Genomic DNA, 25,186 nt, shown 5'->3' on the forward strand with positions numbered 1-25,186 from the left:
TCATGTGATGTTTTTCCTCATGCCAGTGTAATTCAGCAGGATAGCTGAAAAAACCCACTTGGTTCTGAATGTAAATACATTTTTCTACAATATACCTTTTTATAATTAACACAAAGACTCAAACATTATCCAGTGTTTAAATTTTAAGTATGTTTAAGGCATATGAGGTGTGAAATTTTAATCTCAATCTTAAATTACATAATTCAATCTAGATTTCATTTAGTTGTTTCCCCTCTGAGATACTAAAAGTAAGAAATCAAAAGGCACTTTCCTGATTATCTTGCGCAGAAGTGACTTGAGTTTTACAGATGAAAGACGTGTCCTCAACAGCTCAAAACTTAAAGGTGCACTACGTAGTTTTGGTAAAGAAATTCAAACACGAAGGCTAGAATAGAAATATCTGATATAGCTCCCCAACTGAATAAACAAGCCGTCTTGTCCCCTCAGAGGTGAATAAAGTCCCGAGAATACAGTTTGAATCTAGAAAGATGGCTACTTAGAAGGGTCCAAAAAATATAAACTAAGTATAACAGTGTAAAATTGTGTCGTCCTTTGAGGACTGATGAAAAACTTCTTCCTAGAAACCACATATTGCACCTTTAAAGATCTACCAATCAACTAAAAGTTGGTTAATCTGTTAGAAATACTACGAGTCAAACACACAAACTGAAACATATTGGCCATCTTTATTCATAAATATCACTACTGTATGAATATAAAACAATCTTAAATTACTGCTTTTTTAAACAAATACTCTGACACTATCGTTGGAAGCTCCTCAGGAGAAAAACCACTGATTAACAGTTTTAAGGTATTGCATATAGCCTTGGCAGCGGTTAATTACTACGCCTCACTGTAGTTGTGTTGATGATCCTTTGACAAGAGTAGCATACGGGAACATCTGATACATACTCGTCTCCTCAGGAATATGAAACTTAGCCAACTATACATAGGTAAACAGAGACAGACAGGAGTGATCCGCCCACTTCAATTTGAAGTACAATTTTGTCAACAACAGTCATTCAATACAAAAAATATTGGTTACATAAGTAAAAAATACATCAGCCGAAAAAAAAACAAAAAAAACATTCTATCAAAACTTCAATACAAGGTACTCCAGCCTTTTCTGTTAAGAGTTAAAATGCCTAACTATTATCTGAATTAGATTCGTTTTTAAAAAATATCAAAATCTCCATTGGTACGTGAGTCACAAAAATATGCAAAGTAATCTAGTATTCAGTGATAGTAGGCACTCCTGTGTTTGATGGGTGAGGTAGCTAGATAGTAAGAACTGTACACAGGCTGAGATCAAACAATGCACGTCAACAAGAGAGCACAAGACTGAAACTGAAGTTTTTTTTTAGTGGAGTATTGCAGCGGAGATGAACAATATTCCAGTGATCGATGCCGAGTCCCTCTCCTTGTTTTTAGTCACAGTATAGAAGGTAAAATTAAGAATGGATACAGGCAGTCCCCTTCTCAGTACACAACTGAGAACTATACACACTGACTAGGAGAGCTTTCACCTCACTCTCTCACTCTCCGTCATCTGCCACAGTCCAAGGTTTAACACTTTAAGGCACGGGAGCTGCGTTATCCTCTCCAGACCCCTCTTGGTGATCTTAGTACAACCGTACAGATCAATCCCCGTCAGCTGGGTCAGGTGGTCAGCTATCAACTCCAACCCTTTGTCTGTGATCCTCACACACTGTCCAATGTTGAGGGTCTTGAGTTCGTGCATCTGGCGTACCATCCTGTTAATGCCATCATCACTGATGTGGCAGGAGCAGAGGGAGAGGGACTTGAGCTGGTACAACCCCTGGGCGATGTACGCCAGGCTCTGATCTCCAATCTTGTCACAGAAGGACACGTCCAGTCCCGACAGCCGCAGGGAGCCCATAGCCAGATGCATGATCCCTGTGTCACTGATGTTATCGCATGACCGCAGATTCAGGCTGCACAGGTGGGTCATATGCGACAGGTGGATCATCCCTACATCTGATATCCCTCCACAGAAGCTGAGGTTGAGCACTTTGAGCTTGTTTAGGCCCTTTGAGACGTGTTTGAGAGAAAGGTCAGTCAGCTTCTGGCAGTCCTGCAAGGTTAACTTCTCCAGGGACAGGCAGCCCTCTGCAGCGCTGCGGGTCATGCCGGACAGGTGACCAATGCCCACATCCGACACATGCCTGCAGCTGCGCAGGTTAAGGCTCTTGAGTCTGTGCAAGCCCCAGGCAATGAGCAACAGGCCCGTGTTTGTGATGTTGCTGCAACCCCCGAGTTCAAGCACCTCCAAGTTTTTGAGGTACTGGGCGATCCTGCCCAGGCTGGAGTCAGTGATCTGTTTACAAAGGCTGAGGTTCAGCACCCGCAGGGATGGGATGTCCTGCACAAAGGCATGTCCCAGTCCGTTGTCCGTGAGGTTGAAACACCCACACAGGTTAAGGCTTTCGATGTGCGGCATCCCCTGAATCACGTAGCTCAGACTTCTCCTCAGGCTGAGGATCTGAACTTTTTTGATGCCCCTGGTCTGCAGACTGGGGAACAGAGACGGGTTCGCCCGCCGCAGATGCAGCTTGGCTTCCACCCCCCTCCACACAGACTTGTGGTAGGACGCGTCTCTCCAGGCCGCGCACACTTGGGCTACTCTCCCTTTGTCTTTCACGTCCAGATAACTGAATATAATGGCCAGGATCTCCGGGAAAAGGCACGATATGTGTGTCTCCATTTCAAACATGACTGCGGGTTGACCGCTTTTTGGGCAGCGGAGGGCGGTTTTGCGGGCGACAATACTGTCGTAGTTGGCGCTCCGAAAGTCGGCGAAGTTGCCCGCTGGCTCGGCAGCGTTAGCTAATGTCAGCTAGCGTACGAGCAGGCTAACCATAGCCCGTTAGCTTCGTGTGTAGCGTAACGAAAGTCCACCCATCTTGTGAGAGCGAAGCTTACTTTTATATATTCAACAAGAAACAAAAAAAAAAATGTCCGCTGATGGCAAAGTCCCGATGTTGGCAACGTGGATGAAGAAGCAGGAGAGGAAAAGGCAGCCGTAATATTTACCTAGCAGGCTAGGCTAACGCTAGCAAGCGTCGGAGTAGCATTAGCTGTCTAAACTTGTGAGCTTCAAAGCCGAACAACCTCCTCGTCCGAGCCGTCCGAAACAAGTCCTCGTTTACTCCTGCGCGTCGCAAAGTGTATCCAAGAACTTCATCTGAGCGTAGAAACTTTCCTCCTTCACCTTCCGAGGCATTTCCAGCAGCGTCGGATCATCCCGGATCTCTACAAATGAATAAACCAGCTTATTAGCTTGTAGCGCGGTTAGCCGCCGGCCAGCGGCTCCTAGTGGAAGTACTCAGTATCGTTACTATTACTGCCGCTGGCTGCGTTACATAATGTTCATAATATTACATGGCTGACTGTGAACGTCACTATAATAATAATAATAAGACAAAATAACTTAAACTTAACAAATAAACAAAGTAAAAAACAAAAAAGAAACAAACTGACCTTAAAGGACAACATACTGTTTTATTTTGTTTATATGTGGCGGACCCTGCCACCTCTCTATCTTCAAACAGTGTTCTGGGGACTTTATTTTATATTATAGCCACTGTCTGTGCCACTATTATATTATTATTTTATATTATATTCATTAATATTGTAAATATTAAAATTCTGAGTTTGCATTTAATCCCCAAAACGACAAAGTTCCCCTTTAACGACAACATCTGGATTAACACACACACCAAATGTGATTATACAGTTAATGTACAATACAGGAGCAAAGAGATAGTAAATGCAAATGTGATTTCTTTAAAACCTAAAGCATCACCAGCTAATAAACACGACAGAAAATACTAATTAAAATGTAATCGTCCCAAAACCAGTTTATCATCCTGATCCTTCATGTTTATAACAGCAACAACACAACAAACAAAGCTGTACGTGTTTAATACAGTCTGCTGGTAATAGTTTACTGACATACTGTACATATACAGTACACGGTAGGCATACAGTAATAATACTTTCTAAATGCTACGACTGGGAGATAAAATAAATAATAAAATAATACAATATTTTGATCAATTACCTCAATATTTTATGAGCAATATACTATTGATTTTGCAACAGTATTGTAGGCATGAATATTGGTACTTTCACAATAATTTTTCTGATAAATAATCAACAGTAATGTGGATATAATGACAGAGTGGGTAAAGGCAGTTATTAGAATCAGTAGTACAATCTGGTTAGTTGAGAAAATGACGATCTTGATACTATCTTGACATGAATAATAAGATGAGCAACATAAACATGTTGGTGCTCTCTGGAGAAAACCCAATGTTTACTGAAAACAGGAGTCATGTAACTGTATTCATTGTTGGAAGCGTTTCAAGGACCACATGGCAGCTGGAGAGCCGACCTCATCCTCCAGCTGAAAACAGTCTGCATGAATCCTGAGTACAGCACAACCTGTCAGATTAGTCACACATCCAACATCAACACCAGAGACGGGTGCATTTGTTCAGCGGACTCTGCCGTGTCTCCCGCCTCCCTCCCTCTCGAGTGTGCTGCTCGGTGTGAATGTCTTTGACCTGGCATGAAGCCCAGAGTTACAGCAGCGAGGCGTTCACTGACCTGGTCACCTCTGGCTGCTGGGAGGACATACAGCAGAGCGCTCCGCTATGATTGTTACTGGTTCAGTGTGTAAAAGGACAAAAAGGGCAGGATGTGTGTGAGACGCAGAGTGTAAATATTTACACACTAACAGCAACAGAGATGAAACAAAAGGTGAACACGATAATAACACAAGTTTGTACTTTAAAATCGCAGCTGTGAACAATAAAGTTAATGATGGCTGAATTCCATTTAGCTGCTCCAGTTTTAGGGTCCTGGTTACCGTACATGCTGACTCACTGACAATCTGCCCTGGCTTTATGGGACACGGAGCCATCGTTAATATAAGTACTTTTACTGTACTACCTTAAAGGGGCTCTATGTAACAATTTGGTACAATTTCCATGAATTAATCACTTTTTTATTGGCCATATGTGAGCGGATGGTAACGTGACGTGAAAAATTAGACGTCCCCCGACTCTCTCGGTTGCCTTTACAGGCCTGTGGATGATTTAAGTTGTTTAAAGCTGCTGGACTGTGGATTTCCTCATGAAGGACTCGGGTCGGACGGTCCAAAGGATGTGACTTTATGCACGTTAACAGACGCTAACATAGAGCAACAGCAGCTAATGTCTGCAAACATAAACATAAACAACCAGCTTCCAGCACAACACAGACGGTCCACAGTGCCCCTTTAAATATCATTAGATGCTATAATACATACAGTTTTACCATTTGTGAAGTTTTTACTTGCAGCAGAGTATGTCTTCACTATGGTATTACTACTTTTACTATAGTATAATATCTAAATATTTTGCACCAGTGTGCTTTCCTACAATACTAAGTCACACGTCTGCTGTGAAAAAGCCTTATTTGTAATAATGCTTTGTGAAAAGAAAAAGGTAAATATAGATGGGTCGGCCATCTGTAGCTAAAGTATCTTATGTTGTTGTTAAGAAAGGGGCGGGTGATGTACGTTTTTCTTCTTCCTGCTCCTGTTTTGTTCATGGAAAGTGTAAACATATAGTATCGTTTTGAAATCATACGCTGAAATAAACAAAATAAACCAAATATAAAATAAAACTCATTCATCTTTGACCAAATCCCTCTTTAGTTTCATTCAGCCGTTCTCTTTCTTTCGTTACTTTATCTTGTCTGTTTTATGTATTATCAGCTCTTTAAAAGCTGAATTAATAAAGCCAACATGCTACTTGTTACCTATTATATGTCTGGAAATGAAATAAATAAAGCTAAATGCTTTGAAAGAGGTCACATCATACACACACTCTTCTTCTAAGTGACATTTACAGCCGGAGAAAGTATGTCCGTATTTACTTGATCAGAAACTTCTGACCAAAGTGCTTTTCTAACAGCGATGGAGGAAATGAACTGATCTTTTTGTAAACCAATTGTCTCAGAAAATAAACTGCGCATTGGATTACTATTTACATGAATGTAACTCAGTCTGTGCCCTGTTTGTTTTGTATATTTGAACGTGTCTCGCAGTGCCAGACTGGAGAAGTTACGGTTGGTTCAAGTGAAGCTGACCTTCAGGGGCACTGATAGAGATCCTGGGCCCCCCTGACAACGGCTCACTCGAGGCTCTGAAACAATAAATATCTACAATTCCTGGCATGTTACAGGACTCCCGTCTAGCTCTGGGCCCCCTGAATCATTCAGAGTCTCCCCCTGTTTGGGTCTCCTAACCTTCACCAGACATCCCTGAAGCTCTTTATTTCAGGGATTTTGCAAGGAGCCAAATAGACGGAGACTGCACAAAACAAAACCCAGAAAGCATCCTAAATGTTCCTGTATTAGGAGAATATGGTAATGTTGGTGTGGCGTGTGCACAGTTCGATGTAATGAAAAAGGATATCTGGGGATATCAAGACCACATGGAGAGGAAGAGGAGACCGGACTCGTCTGGACAGAAGACTGCTGCCGGCTGTGGGAGAATTCAAGGCGGAAACATTTGTCCTCCGAGTGTAAAAGTTTTCTGCTCTTCAATATTCTCCGTGCAACATCTCTGACGGACACAGACGGTACATCTCTACGAGACAGATCAATCAGAACCGCGTTGGTGGGTCGGGTCAGGAGGGGCCTCGTTCATTCATCTGTCTCGCCTCCATGAACATGCAGAGACTTAATGGTCTGAGTGAAGAAGTTTAGTGCAGCACAACAGCGAACATTCAACCGACTTACACTCGTCATCTTTAAACTTTAATTCTGCTGTTGTTATATCAACATTTTACTTTTTGATAGATGAGTGGGATTCTGCCTTTGTACGTGTGTTTATGTGCCCACACTCACTAACTAAGTGACTCACTGGGTGATTAAGCTGATTTATATCACTCTCTCTGCTGCCTGTCAGTGATTTCAGACAGTATTTTAAGTTTATTTTCATGGTATTTTGTTTTATCCCCAACATATATTGACATACATTCAAAAATATAATGTCATATATTAGAAATACATGTTAATATATAGTCATAGTGTCAGAATATAGTGCAAAATATCATTACATGTACATTTTGATAATGCATTGGTGATATATACTGATACATCTATCACTTAAAATATATTTTGCACATAGTACTAGATGATATTTTTGGAAAAAGTACTTTGTTAAAGGGTAACGTCACCAGTTTTACACATTAAAGTGTGTTTACAGGTCTTGGGGAGTACTACTACATATATGGAAAAAAGCAGTATGAAGCCTTTCGTGGCTCCAGAGGAAGCTGCATGTAATCTGATATTTTGCCTCCAGTGATGTCACCCAGTGGCTATGTTGCATTGTGGGTAATGTAGGCGGCAGGTTTTGAACAGGAAGAAGAATGTGTGGAATAAAAAGGCTTTATTGCTGCTGTTTCGATTTGTTTCTAAACTGTCCATGAGTCCAACAGTGTTGCAGGACTGCAACGCTAGACAAGACCTACATTACCCACAATGCAATTCAGCCAGAGTGACATCTTTGGAAAGCAGTTTATTAGATTGCACGCAGCTTCCTCTGGAGCCACGAAAGGTTGCAAAAGGGCAGTCATCGCTGGAGAAATACAATAATTATATGGAGAAAGATGACGGAGTTAAATATTAAATAGATGCTCCGAGTTACCTGCAAGTGTGATGGCCAAGAAATATGATGTTATTATATCATAACAAAGTTTAACATTATATTTTCACTTTCTGCTTTATGTGCCGTGTTGTCACGTCAACTCAAAAAGCAATTATGGCACAATTAATTAAGAAGATTTATCAGACTATCACAGTCATTTTTTTTTTTTGTTGCCTCTTTTATCTCTGCTCAGCTGTGATCTCAAGCCCACATGCGGCCAGCAGAGGGCAGTGCTGATCTGAAGAAACAGACAGAGGAAAGAGACCTCTCTCTCACTGATCACTCTACACCCAGTTAGATCATCACCACTTCAAACAACACTGTGCACAGAACAGGATCAGCATGTCAAACAAAGGATTAAAAAATGTTGTCTTAAGTCTGCAACTCTGCAAAGGGAAGCAATGTAGACAACAGGATCTGAAACAAAAAAGTGACGAGGAGGAGGAGGAGGAGGGAGGAGGGAGGGAGGATCAAACAGACGAGGAGACAGAGACGAGGACGAGGGAGGGTTCGGTAGACAGGAAGGAAAGAGGGGAAACTAAAGACAGAGGGAGAGAAAGTGAGGGATGGTGATTCCCCTCTCGGCCTCCCCTGTGGCTGGACTTGTCTCTGCTAATGACCCTGTCTGCTGGCTCACACAGACAGATGGTGAATTAACTCCAATTAGCCCACTCTCACCAGATCTCCTGTGACAGCTCAGCACACACACACACACACACACACACACACACACACACACACACACACACACACACACACACACACGAGAAGTAATTTGGAGAACCCTGCAGCCGATCACATTTTCTTTTTTTGATTTTTTTTGCAAAACAATGTAGAAGAGAGCGATATTTGTTTCACCACTTACTCAAAACATCTTAAATATTTAACTTGTGATGCAATCGTTGTGTAATTTAAACATTTAAGACGTAAGTTTGTCAAAAGTGTTTTATGTTCATGTCTTAAGTGAGCAGATAGTTGTTCGAAGAATTCACTAGAAACAATAGAAACTGTTTTGTCATTGTGGTTAACATATGCTCTGTTTCACACACTTTTTCAGACACACACACACACACACACACACACACACACACACACACACACACACACACACACACACAGACTAGAGACAGTTTACTTCTGCGTGACTGTGACCTCCTGCCACTGTGTTCAGAGTTAGTGAGCTGTGACCGGTCGTCATTCATACAATTCTCCGAGAAGCTGAACTCACATGACATGTTAAACAGACCGTAGTGTGTGTGTGTGTTTGTATGTGTATGTGTGTGTGTGTGTGTGTGTGTCATGTCTTCACAGAGTTGTGTGTCAGTATAACTGTCACTCACAGCACACGTATGATTTTCAATTTATCACACAGAGGAGAATATGTCTCTTAAAAGACAGTGATGCTACACAGTCTTGGTGCGTGTGTGTGTGTGTGTGTGTGTTAACAGGTGTTGTCCCTGCTGCTAGAAGGGCTCCATCTGGGAAGTGTGACTGGGAGGTCCCCAGTGACCTCCGACCTCCTGTCCGAGCGGGGTCGGCAGGTGCCGAGCGCGGGGCAAAAGGCCGGGAGGTCAGCTACGATGTGGACGGACACAATGACATTATCGAACTAAACACCCTCATAGTGCAGGAACACGGCAGTCCATAAGATAAGCCTCTCTGTCTTTATGAAGTGTGTGTGTGTGTGTGTGTGTAATCCCTTTAAATCTCTTTAGCTGTTCTGATCCATACTTCAGAGCATGGGGACAGTAGCTTGGTGACCCCTAGCAGCACGGAGAGGACAGAGGGAGTCGTAACACCTCGGCTGACCTCTGACCTCAGCTCAGAGGACGTCACACACACTGTTTACTGTAGAGCTAAAGTCATCCTCCTATTACTCTGTACAGTCCCTCCGACTCTCTCTCCTGTGTGTGTGTGTGTGTGTGTGTGTGTGTGCTCCTCCTGTCGGTGTGACACTGAAGTGAAAAGACAAGTGTCACTGAATCATTATGTCAAGAGATAGGGAGCCAGAGAGAGGGAGGGAGAGAGACAAACGAGACAAATGAGAAGTGATGAGCGAGGTTGGGGTGTAAAGGCGTTGGTGTGCGTGTGTGTGTGTGTGTGTGTGTGTGTGTGTGTGTGTGTGTGTGTGTGTGTGTGTGTGTGAGTGACAGACCCAAAATAAAAAGAAACAGGAGGAAGGAGGATGGGAAGATGACGATGGAGGCACCATAGAGGGAAGGATGGAGAGGAGGCGAATAAAGAGATAGAAAGGAGACATCCTGATTTCAAAGACGAATGTTTAGAGTCTGATTTTCAGAGCTTTGGTTATCATTTTCCGTCGGCGGTCGCAGCTCTCAAAGCAGCCGCTGAGATCAAGGCGAGACGCAAAAATCGTTACAGCAACGTTTGATGGGACAAGAAAGAGAAGCAGTCGGATGTTTAAGCATACTTAATATACTTATAAGTAAGTAAAGTGTGCTATTTTTGATCTACTAACAATGTACTTAATATGCTAATGGTATCAAATTAGCGCTATTAAAAACAAAAACAATTAAGTGCTCCTCACTGTGCTATTTTGAGACACCATTAAGATGCACTTAAATATACTTAAAGGTGCAATATTAAAACATAAAAAACAACATAACAGAATGTGTAGAAATAACTGTTATGTAAAAGACCTCTGTGTATTGTGATGCAGAGATGCAGAGAAGTAAGAACGCTAACAGCCAATCCTGTCACATAATACCACTCTGTGCTCCCAGTCTGGACCGAGCCCTCCAGGAGGAACGCCAGGTTCTGAAGCCAGTTTTCGTAGTGGCCAAGCCGTGTAATTAAACCATCACGTGATGCACTGCGTTGTGAAAGAAGGGTCTGTAATACGGTGGATACATTTTTTTGAGCGTCACAACCTCTAAGAAATGACTCGTTTCACTGTCATAACTGGAGCCATTCAGTCCAATAACATTTGGAAAGTCTAGAAGAGCCGCACGAATAAATTATTTCATCCCCATTCAAGTTAGCAGGACGTTAAACTGGAAGTTAGCCGGCTCTGTCTGCAATTAGCAGAAGTTAGCGATTACTGTGGTAACATGCTGCCCCCTATTTTTTGGAGCTACAGTACTTTTGATAGGTGGCGAGGTTGAGTTACCTCTCCCAACAAGTAGGGGTAGTATATGACCAGAGTAACTGCTAACTGCTGCTAGCTGTATGTTGTTTATGCATCCATGACTGTAGCTACTTTAAGCTTGTTAGCTCAGTTAGCCACCTAGCTGGAGTATCTTGGAGGTGTTGGTGTTTACACTGCTAGCATTGGACTGCTGAGAGAAAGAGGTTTACAGGCACGGGGCTATCTAGTTAGCATGCTAACTTGAGCTAACATCTCTGCAATGCTCTGTCTTTGACACAACATCAGAACAGTTGTCTCTTCACATCTGGCTGATAATATCTTTACTGAATTTTTGAATGTTTTAAACTTAAGCACATAGTACATCAAAAATAGCACACTTATTTGCTGTCTGTCTGTTTGTCATCCGATATCACAAATAAGCCCTGTTATTTGAAAATACATAATTTACTTGGTCTGTGTTTCATTGTTGTTACTTACTTCATTAAAAAACCCCACATAGACCTCTCAGCAGCACTCTCAGTGGCCTCACGCAGATTTCATGTCCTGCTGGCAGGTGCTGATGACACCTTGAATATTGCTGACCTACTTTAATTTGAATTTGGTCTATCTTTGTCGAGGATGTGACAGGAAGTGAGGCAAATGCAGAGCAGACTACGTCAAGTGTCAGGTAATTACTGCAAAAATAAGCTTTAAACATTATGACCACAACCCTGATACCTAAAAAGTTGGGACGCTTTTGTTTTTCTCACTTTGTGTGTTGCAGGCATCAAATTCATAATGAGTGTATATTTACAAAAAACAACAACATTTATCACTTTGAACATTAAGATGTAACTTCATGATTCAAAGGTAGCTCCAAAACTATAGGGGGCAGTTAAACCGCTTACTGCTACTCACTTGCTACTCTTTGCTGTAGATATCTCTGGCTGGAGCAACTAGCTGCTGTTAGCAAGTAGCTCAGTTAGCAGTGGAGCTAAGTGGCCTTATTAGCTATTAGTGGAGTCACCATGGGCATAGGGGCTCAGTCAGCGGCATGAAGAGCTGAAATATTTTCACGTCTCAGCTTAGTGAACTTTAGGATGAGGTGAGTTTTATTTCCTTTATATCCAGTTTGATTTAAGTCTGTTTCACGCCGAGTTAGCGCGGCTTCTTGAAATAAAAAGAGAGCAACTTGAATTCAGACGGTGTATGGTTGTATTTTTCCTTTTAGTGAGGAAAACAAGTGAACAATATCTCCTTTCTTGACATTTTTTGAGTTAATTATGTTCACTTATTAGACTCTTGCGGTGCAAAGTGGTATAAGGAGACAGACTGGGCCGAGGCATGCTAACTTTAGTAGCTGTCTTTGGCATAACATCAACACTGGTGTTTCTTCACACTGTGTTGATAATGTTTGTTCAATTTTTAAATGTTTAAACTGAAATTCTGGTCATATCTTACAAATTGCTCCTTTTAATATCTTGTCTTTGTGCTGTATGCAAATAATCATAGGTGGAACATCATTCACAAATCTTTGTCTTCTCTTTATATTTCCATTTTACGCAACATCCCACCTTTTTTTTTGAGTAGTATTACATCTGGGATCGGGGAAGCACTTATCTAATCTACTTTATTTTTAATTAAAGCTGAAAACACACTGAAATATGGGTTATCTGTGGGCAAAACTATGACAAGAACAATAAGTCAAAGTTGATTCGGGAAGCCTGTCAGTAAACTGTGACTCAATAAATATAATTTTACAGTTTGCCTTTATTTCTTCTTTCATACGTCTGACCAGGAAGGTTGTTTCATACCCGTACGCTTGTATCTGCCTTCTTTTCATGTCGTCTTGTATCCATATCTCACCAATTAACTTGCTTAAAAAGACGGACTCGTCCTTTAAAACCCGAGAACGTGTGTGTATTTGTGTGTTGCAGTTCATTACCTACAACTGGGTGTCGGTGTTACCCTAGATGCTGTGGGATGAAGTGCTTCATTTAGTGCTTTTTCATGTTGTGTGCTGCAGCGAAGTCGTACAAACATACAGAAAAAACGGGCCTGAAGACATGCAGCGACGCATATGCAAATACACACACACACACACACACACAAACACACACCCTCAGTCGTCTTGCCTCCTTTTCTCTCCTCCCTCGGCGTGTTGCTCGGTGTGTGAACTCTCAGTTACAACACCGAGCCTTGTTTTTATGCTGCATAAATTGATGTGTTCTTGTCATTTTTTTCCCACTTGTGTGTATTTTACCAACGCTGCACTGTTGTTGTTGTTGTAGTAGCAGTGAGCCTTATAAGTGCTAAGCTTCCCCCCCCACCACCACCACCTCCCTCTTCTCTCCTCCTCTTCCCTCTTCATTTGCTTCCCTCCAGGGCTGATGTGATTTAAGGCTGTGCTTGAAGACCGAAGACTGGGCTGTTATCTGCCTGTTATTGATGCGAGCTGTAACTCTCACTGTCCACACACTCTACAGGCAGGCAGACGGAGAGAGAGAGAGAGAGAGAGACAGAGGACCGCTGCTCTGGAAGGATGGGTGGATGGAAGAAGAAGAAGAAGAAGAAGAAGAAGAAAGGAAACAATGGGGAGATAATGCCAGCAGATTGATGGGCTTTCCCCGTAATGTGCACACTTAAGACTGCGTGGCGTTTTTTCATGAATTAATGCAAAAAAACCAACCAGCATGTTATAAAAATGTAGAGATTTTCCTCCATCCTGCCTCCTCTTTCCTCCCTATTTCCTCTGCTTCCACACCCTCCTCCTTCCTCTCCCTCCATCTGTAGGCTACATTATGTAGATGTCAATAATTTAGCAGAAGATTCAAGAATTCAGAGCTTAACAACAGGTTACGATCTTTGCTATAAAAGCCATGAAATATGCGTTTGTGAATAAAATATGATTCTGTCTCTTTCAAAGCAGCTGAAACCTGTCAAGATTGCCATTTGTTTTCTGACAGTATCGCGGCGAAGTGACAGTTCAAAAGCGGGGGTTTGTCTTTATCTTGGCAGGTTTTCAATCTTTGCTCTATTTCTGCACACCGCGCAGCATTATTTTGTATCCATTGTTTTGTAGACCGTCTTTCATCTCCAGGGCTTTGTTGTTTTCTCACTCTCTCTTTCTCTCGCCGTCTCTCGCTCTCTCCCCCTCTTGCATCGTGACTTCTTCTCCTCCTTTTCTTTTTTCTCTTTCCTTTTTACAGTTTCATCTTGTATTGTACAGTAACAGTAACGCCGGGGCTGGAAGCACATAAACAGCTAACACATCCCCGCTAAGACCTCCAATCACCTGCCTCGTACAAACCGCCCTCCTTATTCCTCCTGCCATCCTTCCTCCCCTTCTCCTCCGCCTCCCCCCACTTTACCCCACAGGCCTGGAGATCGTTCCTTTGTTCCTGACATCTGTTTTGTTGGGTGATTAATTGAGATGAGCATGTGGGGTGAAGGCCTGTAGAGGGGGAGCTCAGACCCCCCAGGTAATGTGGATGTGCATGTGTGAAGGTGCGTGTATGTGTGTGTGTGTGTGTGTTGGCAGTGGAGCTGGAATAATCCTTGATCTGGGTAGTTAGTGCAGACGGCCAGGATTTCCCTCAAGAGGCGTGGAATATGACACATCTTAATATCTGTTATCTGATAAAATGTTTCTCTCACTCAGTAGAAAAATCTCCTCAGTCTTTCCTCAGTGTTTTAATTCGGCAGTGCAAGATATTAAGTGACAGCTGACTGACGAGTGACAGCACCGGTTGCACACAGCAGCATGCCAGATCTCCCAGAAGGCAGAGCTGCGATTTGCAGATAATCATGATATACTAAAACCACCACCGTGCGTCAGTCTACACATCTGTCTGAAATCACAGTAAATTAGATACACGTTGATATGTAGAGTGACCTTCAAAGTGAATGAATTAAAATGAAATTATGCTTTCAAATAGACATACATACACACATTACCCACAATGCAACTTACCCACAGAGTGACATCACTGGAGGCACTTTATCAGATTACATGCAGCTTCCTGTGGAGCCACAAAAAGACTTTATTACTACTTGTTCACATATGTAGTAGTACTCCCCAAGACCTATGAACTCACTTAAATGTAAAAAAAAATTGGTGCAGTTACCCTTTAATTTATATAGATTGCTTAATAAACTACTTGTTGAAGCTCTACTAACTACATGACTGAAGTTTTGTGCATATATTTAATGATGAAGGCCTTACGATACCATCAACAGCTTTGGAAGAAGCTTGCAAGTGAACCTTGAGTTTGTGTTTCATCACTGTAATAATAATTGTGTCTCCCCATGAAACTCCCATTAACCTCATATCTTTATTGTTTATGAGTAATGTAGCACATATTCCTCTATTTATTTTTGTATCTACAATATTTTTAGCACCTTTATCCTGTTAGTTATGAATAACAGTTAAATATTCACATTACCAATGTAAACACAAAATATCTGACAACACATTTAAGACAAACACTGCATGTTTTGCAACAGGAGCATGTTGTTTTTTCCTAATTAGACACCAGAATCATCTCTCACTTCCTCAGAAGAGATAGACGTGACTGTACGTGTATCGATAAGGTGATTTGGAGCGATTCAAACTGAATTCATATAGACAAAATGTCAGGATTTGGGTACGAGTTATCGGTGAGAAAGGTTTGATGTTTGTGTCTGCGGCGGTGATTTATGATCCTTTGAGCTCAGAAAACATCAGAAGGGACAGACGCAGGTTTAGAGGTCACAGAGTCAGGTCAGAGTTCAGGGGTCAACTCAGGGGGGGTCAGGCCAGGACAGGGAAATGTGCTGAGAGAAGTTCAAAACCCTCCTGTGGGGCTCTGCTCATGTGATCCTGGCTGTGGGAGGCGTGTGTTTCCCGGGGGAGCGTAATCGATGTGGCACCTCGGATGGTGGCACGGCAAGGGTGGGACCTGCCTGACCCAGTGGAGCTGCAGGACGGAGGAGGAGATACATACAGAGATAATCAGTAGATATCACCATCTGGGTAGACAGAGAGGGGCCAAACAAAGGCACACACCGCAACACACACACACACACACACACACACACAAACACACACACACACTGAAGACCAATGTCACAGTAGGGACATAGATAGATAGATAGATAGATAAGATGGCTATAATTTAAAACACAACCCTATTTGAAGTCAATTAAAAAATAATACTCATCATATCATTTAAAAACGTTACGCTGTACCTAGAGGACGTACTATGTAAATCTTTTTCAGCTCTGCATCGGAAATCAGATGCACAAACTGTGTGTGCATGCATACACATATGCTGACGTACAGTTACAGTGATGCTTTATGGACATGTACAGAAACACAAACACACACACATACACGACCGAATGTCACAGCAGCAGGCTAATTTCCCACTCAGTATGTGTGTCACTGTGCTCTGTTCATACTTGCAAACGGACAGATGGATCCGAGAGAGAGAGAGAGGGAGAGAGGGAGAGAGAGAGAGAGAGAGAGGGTGGAGATGGGGAGGGGTGTGAGGAGAGAGAGTTTGAAGGGGTGGAGAAGTACAGTGGAGCCCTGTGACTCGGGCCCATTAACAGTCTTGATTTATGCTGGTTTGCATGCTGTGGTGGGAGGACGTCAGCCGGGTCTACTGTACGTGTGTGTGTGTGCGTGTGTGTGTGTGTGTGTGTGTGTGTGTGTGCTGATTCAGGGCTTCAGCAGGCCACACTCTGATAATACATGTCTATGTGAGCATGCATGAATGGCGTGTTTGGGATAGTTTGGTGGCCAGACAGGCACCAGACAGCCTGAGTCCAGAGTTTAGCTCGGGGGTGGGGGGGCTGACGTTTTTTTTTTTTTTCTTTTCGCAGCATACCTCCCTCGCATTTCATCCGCATTTAGGAGGGATACAGTGTGAGCCACACAAAGACACACACGCCAAGCCAATCTGAATCCACCGCGGCAATCCAAACCTCAATAAGAGTGCAGTTTAGGGTGTTATTACTGAGCGTCTGAGGCTGTGTCATCAGTTTGGACGAGGGGAGACAGTCGTTTTGGATCATTTCTAAGTGTTTCTCTGTTAATGCTGGTTTGGTGGTGGATGGTGGTGGTGGTGTGGAATTCCTGCCCCAACAATTTCAACTTACTTTTTCTCCCTCCTTCCCTCTCTCTCTCTCTTTCAGGGTCACCGTGAACCCATCAGCGTCCAATTAAATCCCCGATGGCATGGAAGACACCGAGAGGCTGATGAAGAGGAGAGGAGGAAATGATGAGAGGGATAGGGTTGAAAGAAGCGTCCTCGGGTTTCTCTATACAATATGTGCATAATGACTTCCGCTGACAATTATCTTTGATCCAAGCGTGAGCCACCCCCCTACCCCTCCGCCCTCCTCCAGCACCAGCACCACCCCCTCCTCCTCCCCCATCACTTTATCCTCCACACCCGTCCTCGATTCACCGTCTTTTAATCTTCCCCCCCCCGTGCCTCTCTGTGGTGACGCCCGTCCTCTGTCGTCTCTTTAAGCGTCTTTTCCTGAAACTGCCAGAGTGACTTCAGGAGTGACAAATATATTTACTGTTCGTCCCGTCAAAACATGCTCGTGCACCCCCACCGCCACCGCCACCCTATGTGAGTGGATACAGAGTGACTGAGTAATGAGGCTCACTCACTCGGGGTCAGCGACCTCACTGAGATGACAAGGAGGGAGGTGGGGGCGAGGAGTGAAAACAAGAGGGGAAGGGAATGCGGGAATAATAGCAAGATGGAGGAGGGATTTCTCTCTTTTTTCCCCCCCTCACATCATTTCTCTCCCTTTATTTGTCATCTTCTCTGTGTTCCTTGTCAGCAGTGAGAGTGCTGCATGGACGCAGGGGAGAGCAGGGGGGAAGCAGCAGAGAGAGAAAATGTTTAAGTGCTGATGGCAGCCCCTGGTTGCTGCTGGGACCGGGGTGTCAGCTCTTATTCTGCCACAGCGTGCATCTGACAGGCAAATGATAGAGAAAGAGCCAGAGATGAGGAGAGGAGGTGGGGGTGGGTAGGTGGTGGTGGTGGTGGTGGTTTTGCTTCTTGTGACTGTGATGGCGTCTGTGCGGAGGACAGAACGAGAGCTCCAATAAGGAGAGCGGAGGTGACGGGTGAGGGCCGGCGTTTTATTGACCACATCTCCAAAACTCTCTTTCTTCTTCTCCTCATCCTCTTTTTTTCGCCCTCCTTCACCGCTCGGCGATAGATTGAGTTATACTGCTCCCTCGGTGACAGGCATTCCCTCACGTTTCCACGGCAATGAGGTCAGAGGTGGCCGCTCGTTATTGGCTGTTGTCTGTAATCATCGCGGATCGTGCTGTGTGTTTGTTGGCCCTCCTCCTCCTCCTCCTCCTCCTCTCTTGACCTCCGCGACCCTGCTCCGTGCGGTGGAGCGCGACCCCCGCGGGGGCCAAAGGGCCTCGACTGTCTCGACCCAGAGGTCAGGGGTGTTTACAGAGTGTTTGCGTGCGTGTACGAGGGTGTGTGTGCGTGTTAACAGCTTGAGCCAATGATACAGAGAAGAAGACAAATGCTGGTTTCGATCTGGTTCAGGGCCAATCGAAGGGAACTGAAAAAAAACATATTTTTTTCACATACACATACTCCCGTCCTCTGCCTCAACCCCCACCACCACCTCTCCATCCTCTGTGCTGTTTTCTTCTGTTTTCTTTATCTCCTCTCTCCAGTTTGCTCCCTCTGTCAGTTTGTGGTTGGCTGATGTTTCACAACTTCTCCCACAGCTGTTGATCAGTCTTTGTGTGTGTGTGTGTGTGTATCTGTATGCAATCTTAATGTGCTTCCTTGTGCATGTTTACATGTGTTTATGAATTTTGAAAGTGTGTGTGCATGCGCTGTACTCAGTGCATCCTACAGCAGTCTCTCTTCATTGATTCGGCAGTGACAGACGGGGTTATAGATAGCTCTTTGAGACCCTCACGATCAATCTTATCAGCAGTACACTTCCTCCTCACAACTCACAGAGAAGAGAGAGAGGTGAAGGAATAAAAAGAGAGGAAATGTTAAGAGGTGAGATAAAAAATCTAGAAGAAGAAGAAGAGGGTGGAAACAGATTGTATCATCGTACTCTTAGGGCCTCCTCATGGATCATTGCTTTTACAATCGCCACTTTTGTTAACAAAATCTGTCAACGTTCTGATATTTTCGCACAGATTTTCTCATGCAGCCCGTCCTCTTCCAGGTCACCATGATGGAGAGTGGGTCATGTGGCTCGTGCTCGCTCATTCGTCCTCCAGGATCCACATTACTCACATGTATTTTCAGTGTTTGAATGTAACTACATGAGTACATTTCCTCACATTTTGGAGGCAAGTATTGTACTTTTTACTCCACTACATTTATTTCATAACTTTAGTTACTAGTTATGTTGCAGCTTGTATACTGCATCAGAGCCAAAGTAGCAGTAATTTTAGATAATTTTAATTGGACGGCAGCCAGATTTAATGAAAATTAAAGTGAAAATCAAATCCAATAATCAACCAGGCCAATAATTTGAGATTTAGGTTGAGATTTAGTATCAGAATAACAAGTTAAAGTAAATTACACCCATATTTGCATGTATGTATACACACGTTTAGCGACCCCGCTGATTATCTGATCTGATATCTGATATTCAGCAATTTTCTGATTATCAGAATCCATGTTTTTTTTAATCCGATTGATGATAGAAATAAATCAATTTAAAAATGTGCGACTTTGTCTCTGATGCAACATGTAATCTGCATGTAACAAGTAACTAAAGTTAGCAAATAAATGTAGTGGAGTAAAAAGTACAATAATTTGAGTATTTGGAGTGGAAGTATAAAGTCGCAGAAAATGGAAAAACTCAAGTAAAGTGAAAGTACTTCAAAATGGCACTTAAGTACAGTACTGTTTACATTCCATCACTGTATACAAGTAAATATATGTGGGGTATGATTTGACCTGTGGCCTTTTTCTTTCTATATTTGGTGGGACAGCTTGAGAGATGACAGGAAGCGGGGGATGACACGCAGCAGAGGGCCACAGGTCGGGCTCAGACACTGGGCCATGTCAGAGCCTCTGTACATGGGATGTGTGACCTACCAACTGAGCTACTGTGGCTTCACTTTTGATACTTTAATCTACTTGTACATGTTTCAGATATTTTGTCACTGTAATCTGGGAGAGGGATCCTTTCTCTGTGGCTCTTCTGAGGTTTCTTCCGGCTAAAAGGATTTTTTGGGGAGTTTTTCCCTACTTGAATCGAGATATTGTAAACTGTACAGATTGTAAAGCCCTCTGAGGCAATGCGACTTGTGATTTTGGGCTTGTTGGTAACAGACCAACCCAAAGCTTCAGTATTTCACAACCTAATAATCAACTATCTTACAAATTGGACCTTTAAATGTTTGTGCACATGCGATGAAACCGGCTGCGTTCGCCGTACGTGTGAGCGAGGAGGTGACAGAGAGAAATGAGGGCTGCTGCGAGGAGATGGGAGACAGTGATAGAGCGGCCAGGTTCCTCCAGGCTGCCACAGACAAGAAACCACGAGACTCTCCAAAAATGTCACCATACCACCAACGAGCAGAACACCACAGAACCAGCTCAAATAATTGCCCCTAATGGCATATCATTCCCCACGTGATGCAGCTTGGTTTGATGCTCTGTGTGTGTGTGATGTGTGTGTGTGTGTGTGTGGGCAGGCAGTGGTTTCTGGCTCCGGCTCTAACGCGGCTGTGATAGAATTGGGTCTCGGTGACAGTAGATGGGACGTTAGCTCGCCAAGAGTGGACAGTAATTGATGGAAAGCCCGGCTAACGTGATGTGTCAGACATATGAGGCCTGTCTAATCAATGGGAGCATGTGACCGGTTTTGGGGGCTGTGTGTGTGTGTGTGTGTGTGTGTGTGGATGATGGAGTTATGGCGGTCACATCAGGGTATACGGCAGCGTGTAAAGCAGACACACAAGGAAGAGTGTTGATTTTCAGGACTGGAGGCTGAAAAGCAGGAGAGGAGGAAAGAGAGGAGAAGAAGAGGAGGAGATCTGAATGAAGCAGATGCTTAAGGGCAGGTTTTAACCCCCCCTCCCATCCCTCCCCCCTTCCCTCCCTGCTCCACACACACACACACACACACACACACACACACACACACACACACACTTTTTCCTCCCCTCCACTCTCCCTTCCTCTCCTCCCATGATGAATCAGCTGTCACTCAGGCACCAGTCCAATCTACTGATAATGAGAACTGCATCAACACCCTCTCGCCTCTCTTCCTCCCTCTTTCTCTTTCTCTCAATCTCTTTTTACTCACACACACGCGCACACACACACGCACACACACACACATGCCAACTAAATCATCCTTCCTCCTCTCTTCATATTTCACACACAAACACACAGAGACACGCGTGTGTGTGTGCGCGACACATAAACTCATTCATCTCTCCCTCACTCATTCGTCTTATGATTCTCCTCCCCTCTTTTTTTTCCTCCCTCCCTCTCTCTCTCTCTCTCTCTTTTCTCTCCTTGCTTCCCTCCCCTCCCTCGTCCTCCTCCTCCACCTCCTCCTCATCATCCTCCTCCTCTGTGCTTCGCCGAGCTGAGCAGTCAGTGGTGGGACTGAGGCAAAGGAGGGAGGATAAAGCAAGAATAGAGACAGAAAAGAGAGGCGCAGAAAAACAGATCATTATACAGCAAACGAGCAAGAGGCCGCTGAATGAATAACAAGGAAGGGATTACAAAGCGCAGGACTCAAAAAAAAAAGAAGGAGAGGACGCCGGCTGAAGACTCTCTTTCTCTCTCTCTTTCCCCTCCTCCTCCCTCCCCTCTCCTCCCCCTCTCTCTCTCTCTATCCTTCCTGTCACCCTCCCTCCCAACTCTCTCAGAGGCTCTCCCTTCCTCAGTGAAAGATGGCATGAGCACACTGTCACCCGTCCTCAGCTTGTGGAGCAATTTCTGTTCGCCTCGTCTCCTCTTTCCCTTTCTGCCACTTTTCTTTTCTCTGTCCTCTCCTTTTTTTTTTGTCCTCCACCTCTCTGCTCCACGAGGGGGGTTCAGTCCAGAGGGTGAAGAGGACGGGAGGGAGGTAGACTAGAGGCTGACCTCTCCCCTCCTCCCTCCTGGCACCCACAGGGCCCACAGAGAGAGAGAGCAGGAGCAGGGAGCCGTCTGATGACTCGCACCAACAACGAGCTCCTTAACCCGGCCGACCGCAGCCCCCCTGCGCTCCCCCTCCTCGCCTCCTGTAACCCAGACTCCTCTTCTCTGAGTCACTGGATCCAGGACCATGTTTGGATTAAAGACTCCACACTTCTACCTCCCAGGTAAGACCAGTTTTTTTTTTTTTTTTTATCCGAGCGTTTCATTTTTTTATGTGGACTCCTCTCTCTGTGCTGCTGGTGTTCCTTCAGCTTTCAGAACTGGCTGCGGAGAGTGAATTTCCCTTTCATTCAATCATTCTTTCAAGGCATAATTAATAGCTTGAGTGATGTCACATTGATTTACCGTCTTCTGGCAGGTAAGGAGAGATGCCCAGTGCTGCTGGAAACAGCCAAGATGCTTGATTTTTATATTAAATTCAGCATTTTGATGATTGTAAAGCAGTTTTTTTTCAGCATTTGCTCACGGTTTCATGCCTTTAGTTGTGCATTTTCTCTTTGGCTACTGGCCTGAAAGTTATATCTACAATTTGGATATATTCTTCTAACACAGAATACAGTATCTGATCATATACTCCTGTTTTATTGCTTGTTTTCTTCAGGTTTTTATGGATCTTTTGTTAAATTCAAGCTTGATTGGGTGCAAAAAAGCCAACTTAAAACAAAATTAAAAGGGCTGAATGACGTGTTGATGACTGTACATGATTAGTTGATCCACAGAAAATCAATCCTTCACTATTTTGATTATCGATTAATCATTTAAGTATTTTTAAAATCATTTTGTTCCAGCGTCTCAGATGTGAAAATGTGCTAGTTTTCTCACTGTTGTATGAAAGAAAGCTGAATATTCTTGAGTTTTGGACTGTTGCGTTTTGAATTTGTGATCTTGAGATTTTGGAAATCGTCATGGGGCATTTTACGGACCAACTGATCAATCGATGGATCTAAATAAAATCTACCTAATCTACCGATTAATCAATAATAAAAAAGAGGTGCAGCCCCTGAAATAATTATAGGGTGTCCTCATGACGGCTGGTCTGTAAACGCTCTTTCCGTTTGCGTCTTCCTATGAGCCAAACAGCCTGGACGTCTATTGTCTGTACTCTCCCGGGCGACTGTGTGTGATATACAAGAGAGTTCAGCGAGTGTCACTGCTGAGGCAGGTGTGAGGTTACCTGAGAAAGGTGCTTAAACATGCCCGGTGGCAGGATGACAGAACAAGACTGAAAAGAGAAAGGAGACGAGGAGGGAGGGAGGGAGGGAGGGAGGGAGAGGTCAGTGAGAAGTCGGTGTGAAGAAGAGAATTAAAATGACAAAGTGAGGAGAAAAGAAAAAGGTGTGCAAACTGGGATTTTGTGCATTTAAGCAGAAAAAGGAAAATGATACGAATGATGATGTCAGAAAACAAACCTCAGCCCTCCTGACGTGTCTCTCACCCCCCGACCCCTAACCCTGATCTCTAACCTTTTAGTTGTCTGGGGCCAGACTGTGGTCAATGATTAAAAACCCTGCTGTGGCAAGAGGTGAGAAGTGGGGGAGGAAGGGGGTGAGAGAGTGAGAGAGAGAGAGAGAGAGAAGCAGTGAGGGAGGGATTGATGGGGGGAATTGAAGGGCAGAGGGCAGATTAAACAATGTTCTTTGCCTTGTGAATCTTTCATGCTGGTTTTTGAATTATACATCTGCTTTCATAAATGATTGAATCTGAGTGATTATGTGGTGCTTTGTCATTGTTTGTGTATTTGTGTGTGTGTGTGTCTCATTTCTATCTGCGCGTGCGTGTGAACGTGAGAGGAAGAAGAAGAAAATCTCTCTCCAGGAAGCAACAACCCCCCCCCACCACCACCACCACCACCACCACACACACACACATACACCATCACCACCACCACCACCACCTCCCTCCCCTCCTGCCTCCCTTCACTCTGGCTTTCATCCTTTTTTTTTCAGTTTCCTAGGTCTCGCTTAATGTCTGTGTGTGTGTGTGTGTGTGTGTGTGTGTGCTTCTGCACGTCTGTGTGTGTGTGCAAACTTGACAGTGTATGTGTGTGTAAATGGGTTTTTGTGATAGCTGGCACCTACATATGTGTGTATCTGTGGTGGTGTGCACCTGTCTGCTCTGTTTGTGTTTATGTAGGTGTGTGTGTGTGTGTGTGTGTGTGTGTGTGTGTGTGTGTGTGTGTGTGTGTGTGTGTGTGTTCTCATCATTCACACACTGGAAGATGCCCCAGCCCCCCTCCTGGTCCTAACTGCCGTTGCTGTGGAGACAGTGTCAGCCACACGCTTGCTCGTCAATGATCATTTGACAATGTAGGGGGGTGAGGGGTAAAGGATGCGTGTGTGTGTGTGTGTCTGCGTGTGTGTGTGTGTGTGTGTGTGTGTGGTGTGTGTGTGGAGCGATTACTGTGTGATTAGTCAGGGTAGAAGGAGTGGAGCAGAGTACGGATGAGACAGGAATGGAGATTAGGGGCGACAATAGAAAATCAGGTTAATGATACATATTATCTACATGAAAATCTTTCATAAAACCATCAGAGAAGTGTGAGATAGGAGACGTGACAGAGAGAGAGGATATGTATGTGTGTGTGGTGTGTGTGTGTGCGTGTGTGCCAGTTTCACGCGTTGCTACCCAGAGCTCACCGTGACCTTAACATGGTATCATAAGGAAAAGAAAGTGGCATTTTGCTATCTCCCACTCTCCGGACCCCCTGGTGATACGTGCCACACACATTACAGCAGTTTACTGTTTTCCCTCGGTGGCTTGTCAGTTGATCGCTAAAAAAAATAAATAAAATAAATCTTATCTTTTGAAATCAGAATGTATTCCCAGGAGAAGGTGCGTCAAGGCTGCTGGGAGTTTTGCAAGTCAGGAAATAAATAATACTATCTTTTACCGTGTTTAAAGGATCAGGATGGAGATTTTCTACATTCCTCTTGGTTTTCAACAAATTCCCACAAAAACCGACGCTGTAATAGTCCGTCTCACACTACTGTTTTACTTCGAAGGGCCTATTTGTGACGACTGAAGATGTAAACCTCAAAAAACGGGTCACAAACATAAACGTCCTTGTTTTAAAAAAGCTGAGTAATTTACTAAAACAGCTGGACACTGTAGTTTTCCACTAATGTCCCTCTAAGAGGACTAATAGTGTATTTACAGGGACTATTTTTAGCTGTGGATGAATACACATTCGGTCCTCTGTTACCACTT

At 43.9% G+C, this 25,186-nt stretch overlaps 1 protein-coding gene across 1 annotated transcript; it reads right to left on the minus strand.

The window, feature by feature from the left end:
- Positions 1-667: 667 nt before the first annotated feature.
- Positions 668-3,273, minus strand: LOC141001082 (F-box/LRR-repeat protein 14-like). Its single transcript, XM_073472037.1, has one exon. The coding sequence runs from the start codon at positions 2,732-2,734 to the stop codon at positions 1,523-1,525; it is 1,212 nt and encodes a 403-aa protein (XP_073328138.1). The 5' UTR covers positions 2,735-3,273; the 3' UTR covers positions 668-1,522.
- Positions 3,274-25,186: the final 21,913 nt, after the last annotated feature.

The sequence above is a fragment of the Pagrus major genome, chromosome 8 (genome assembly GCF_040436345.1).
Source record: "Pagrus major chromosome 8, Pma_NU_1.0".
In the NCBI taxonomy this organism is placed as follows: domain Eukaryota; kingdom Metazoa; phylum Chordata; class Actinopteri; order Spariformes; family Sparidae; genus Pagrus; species Pagrus major.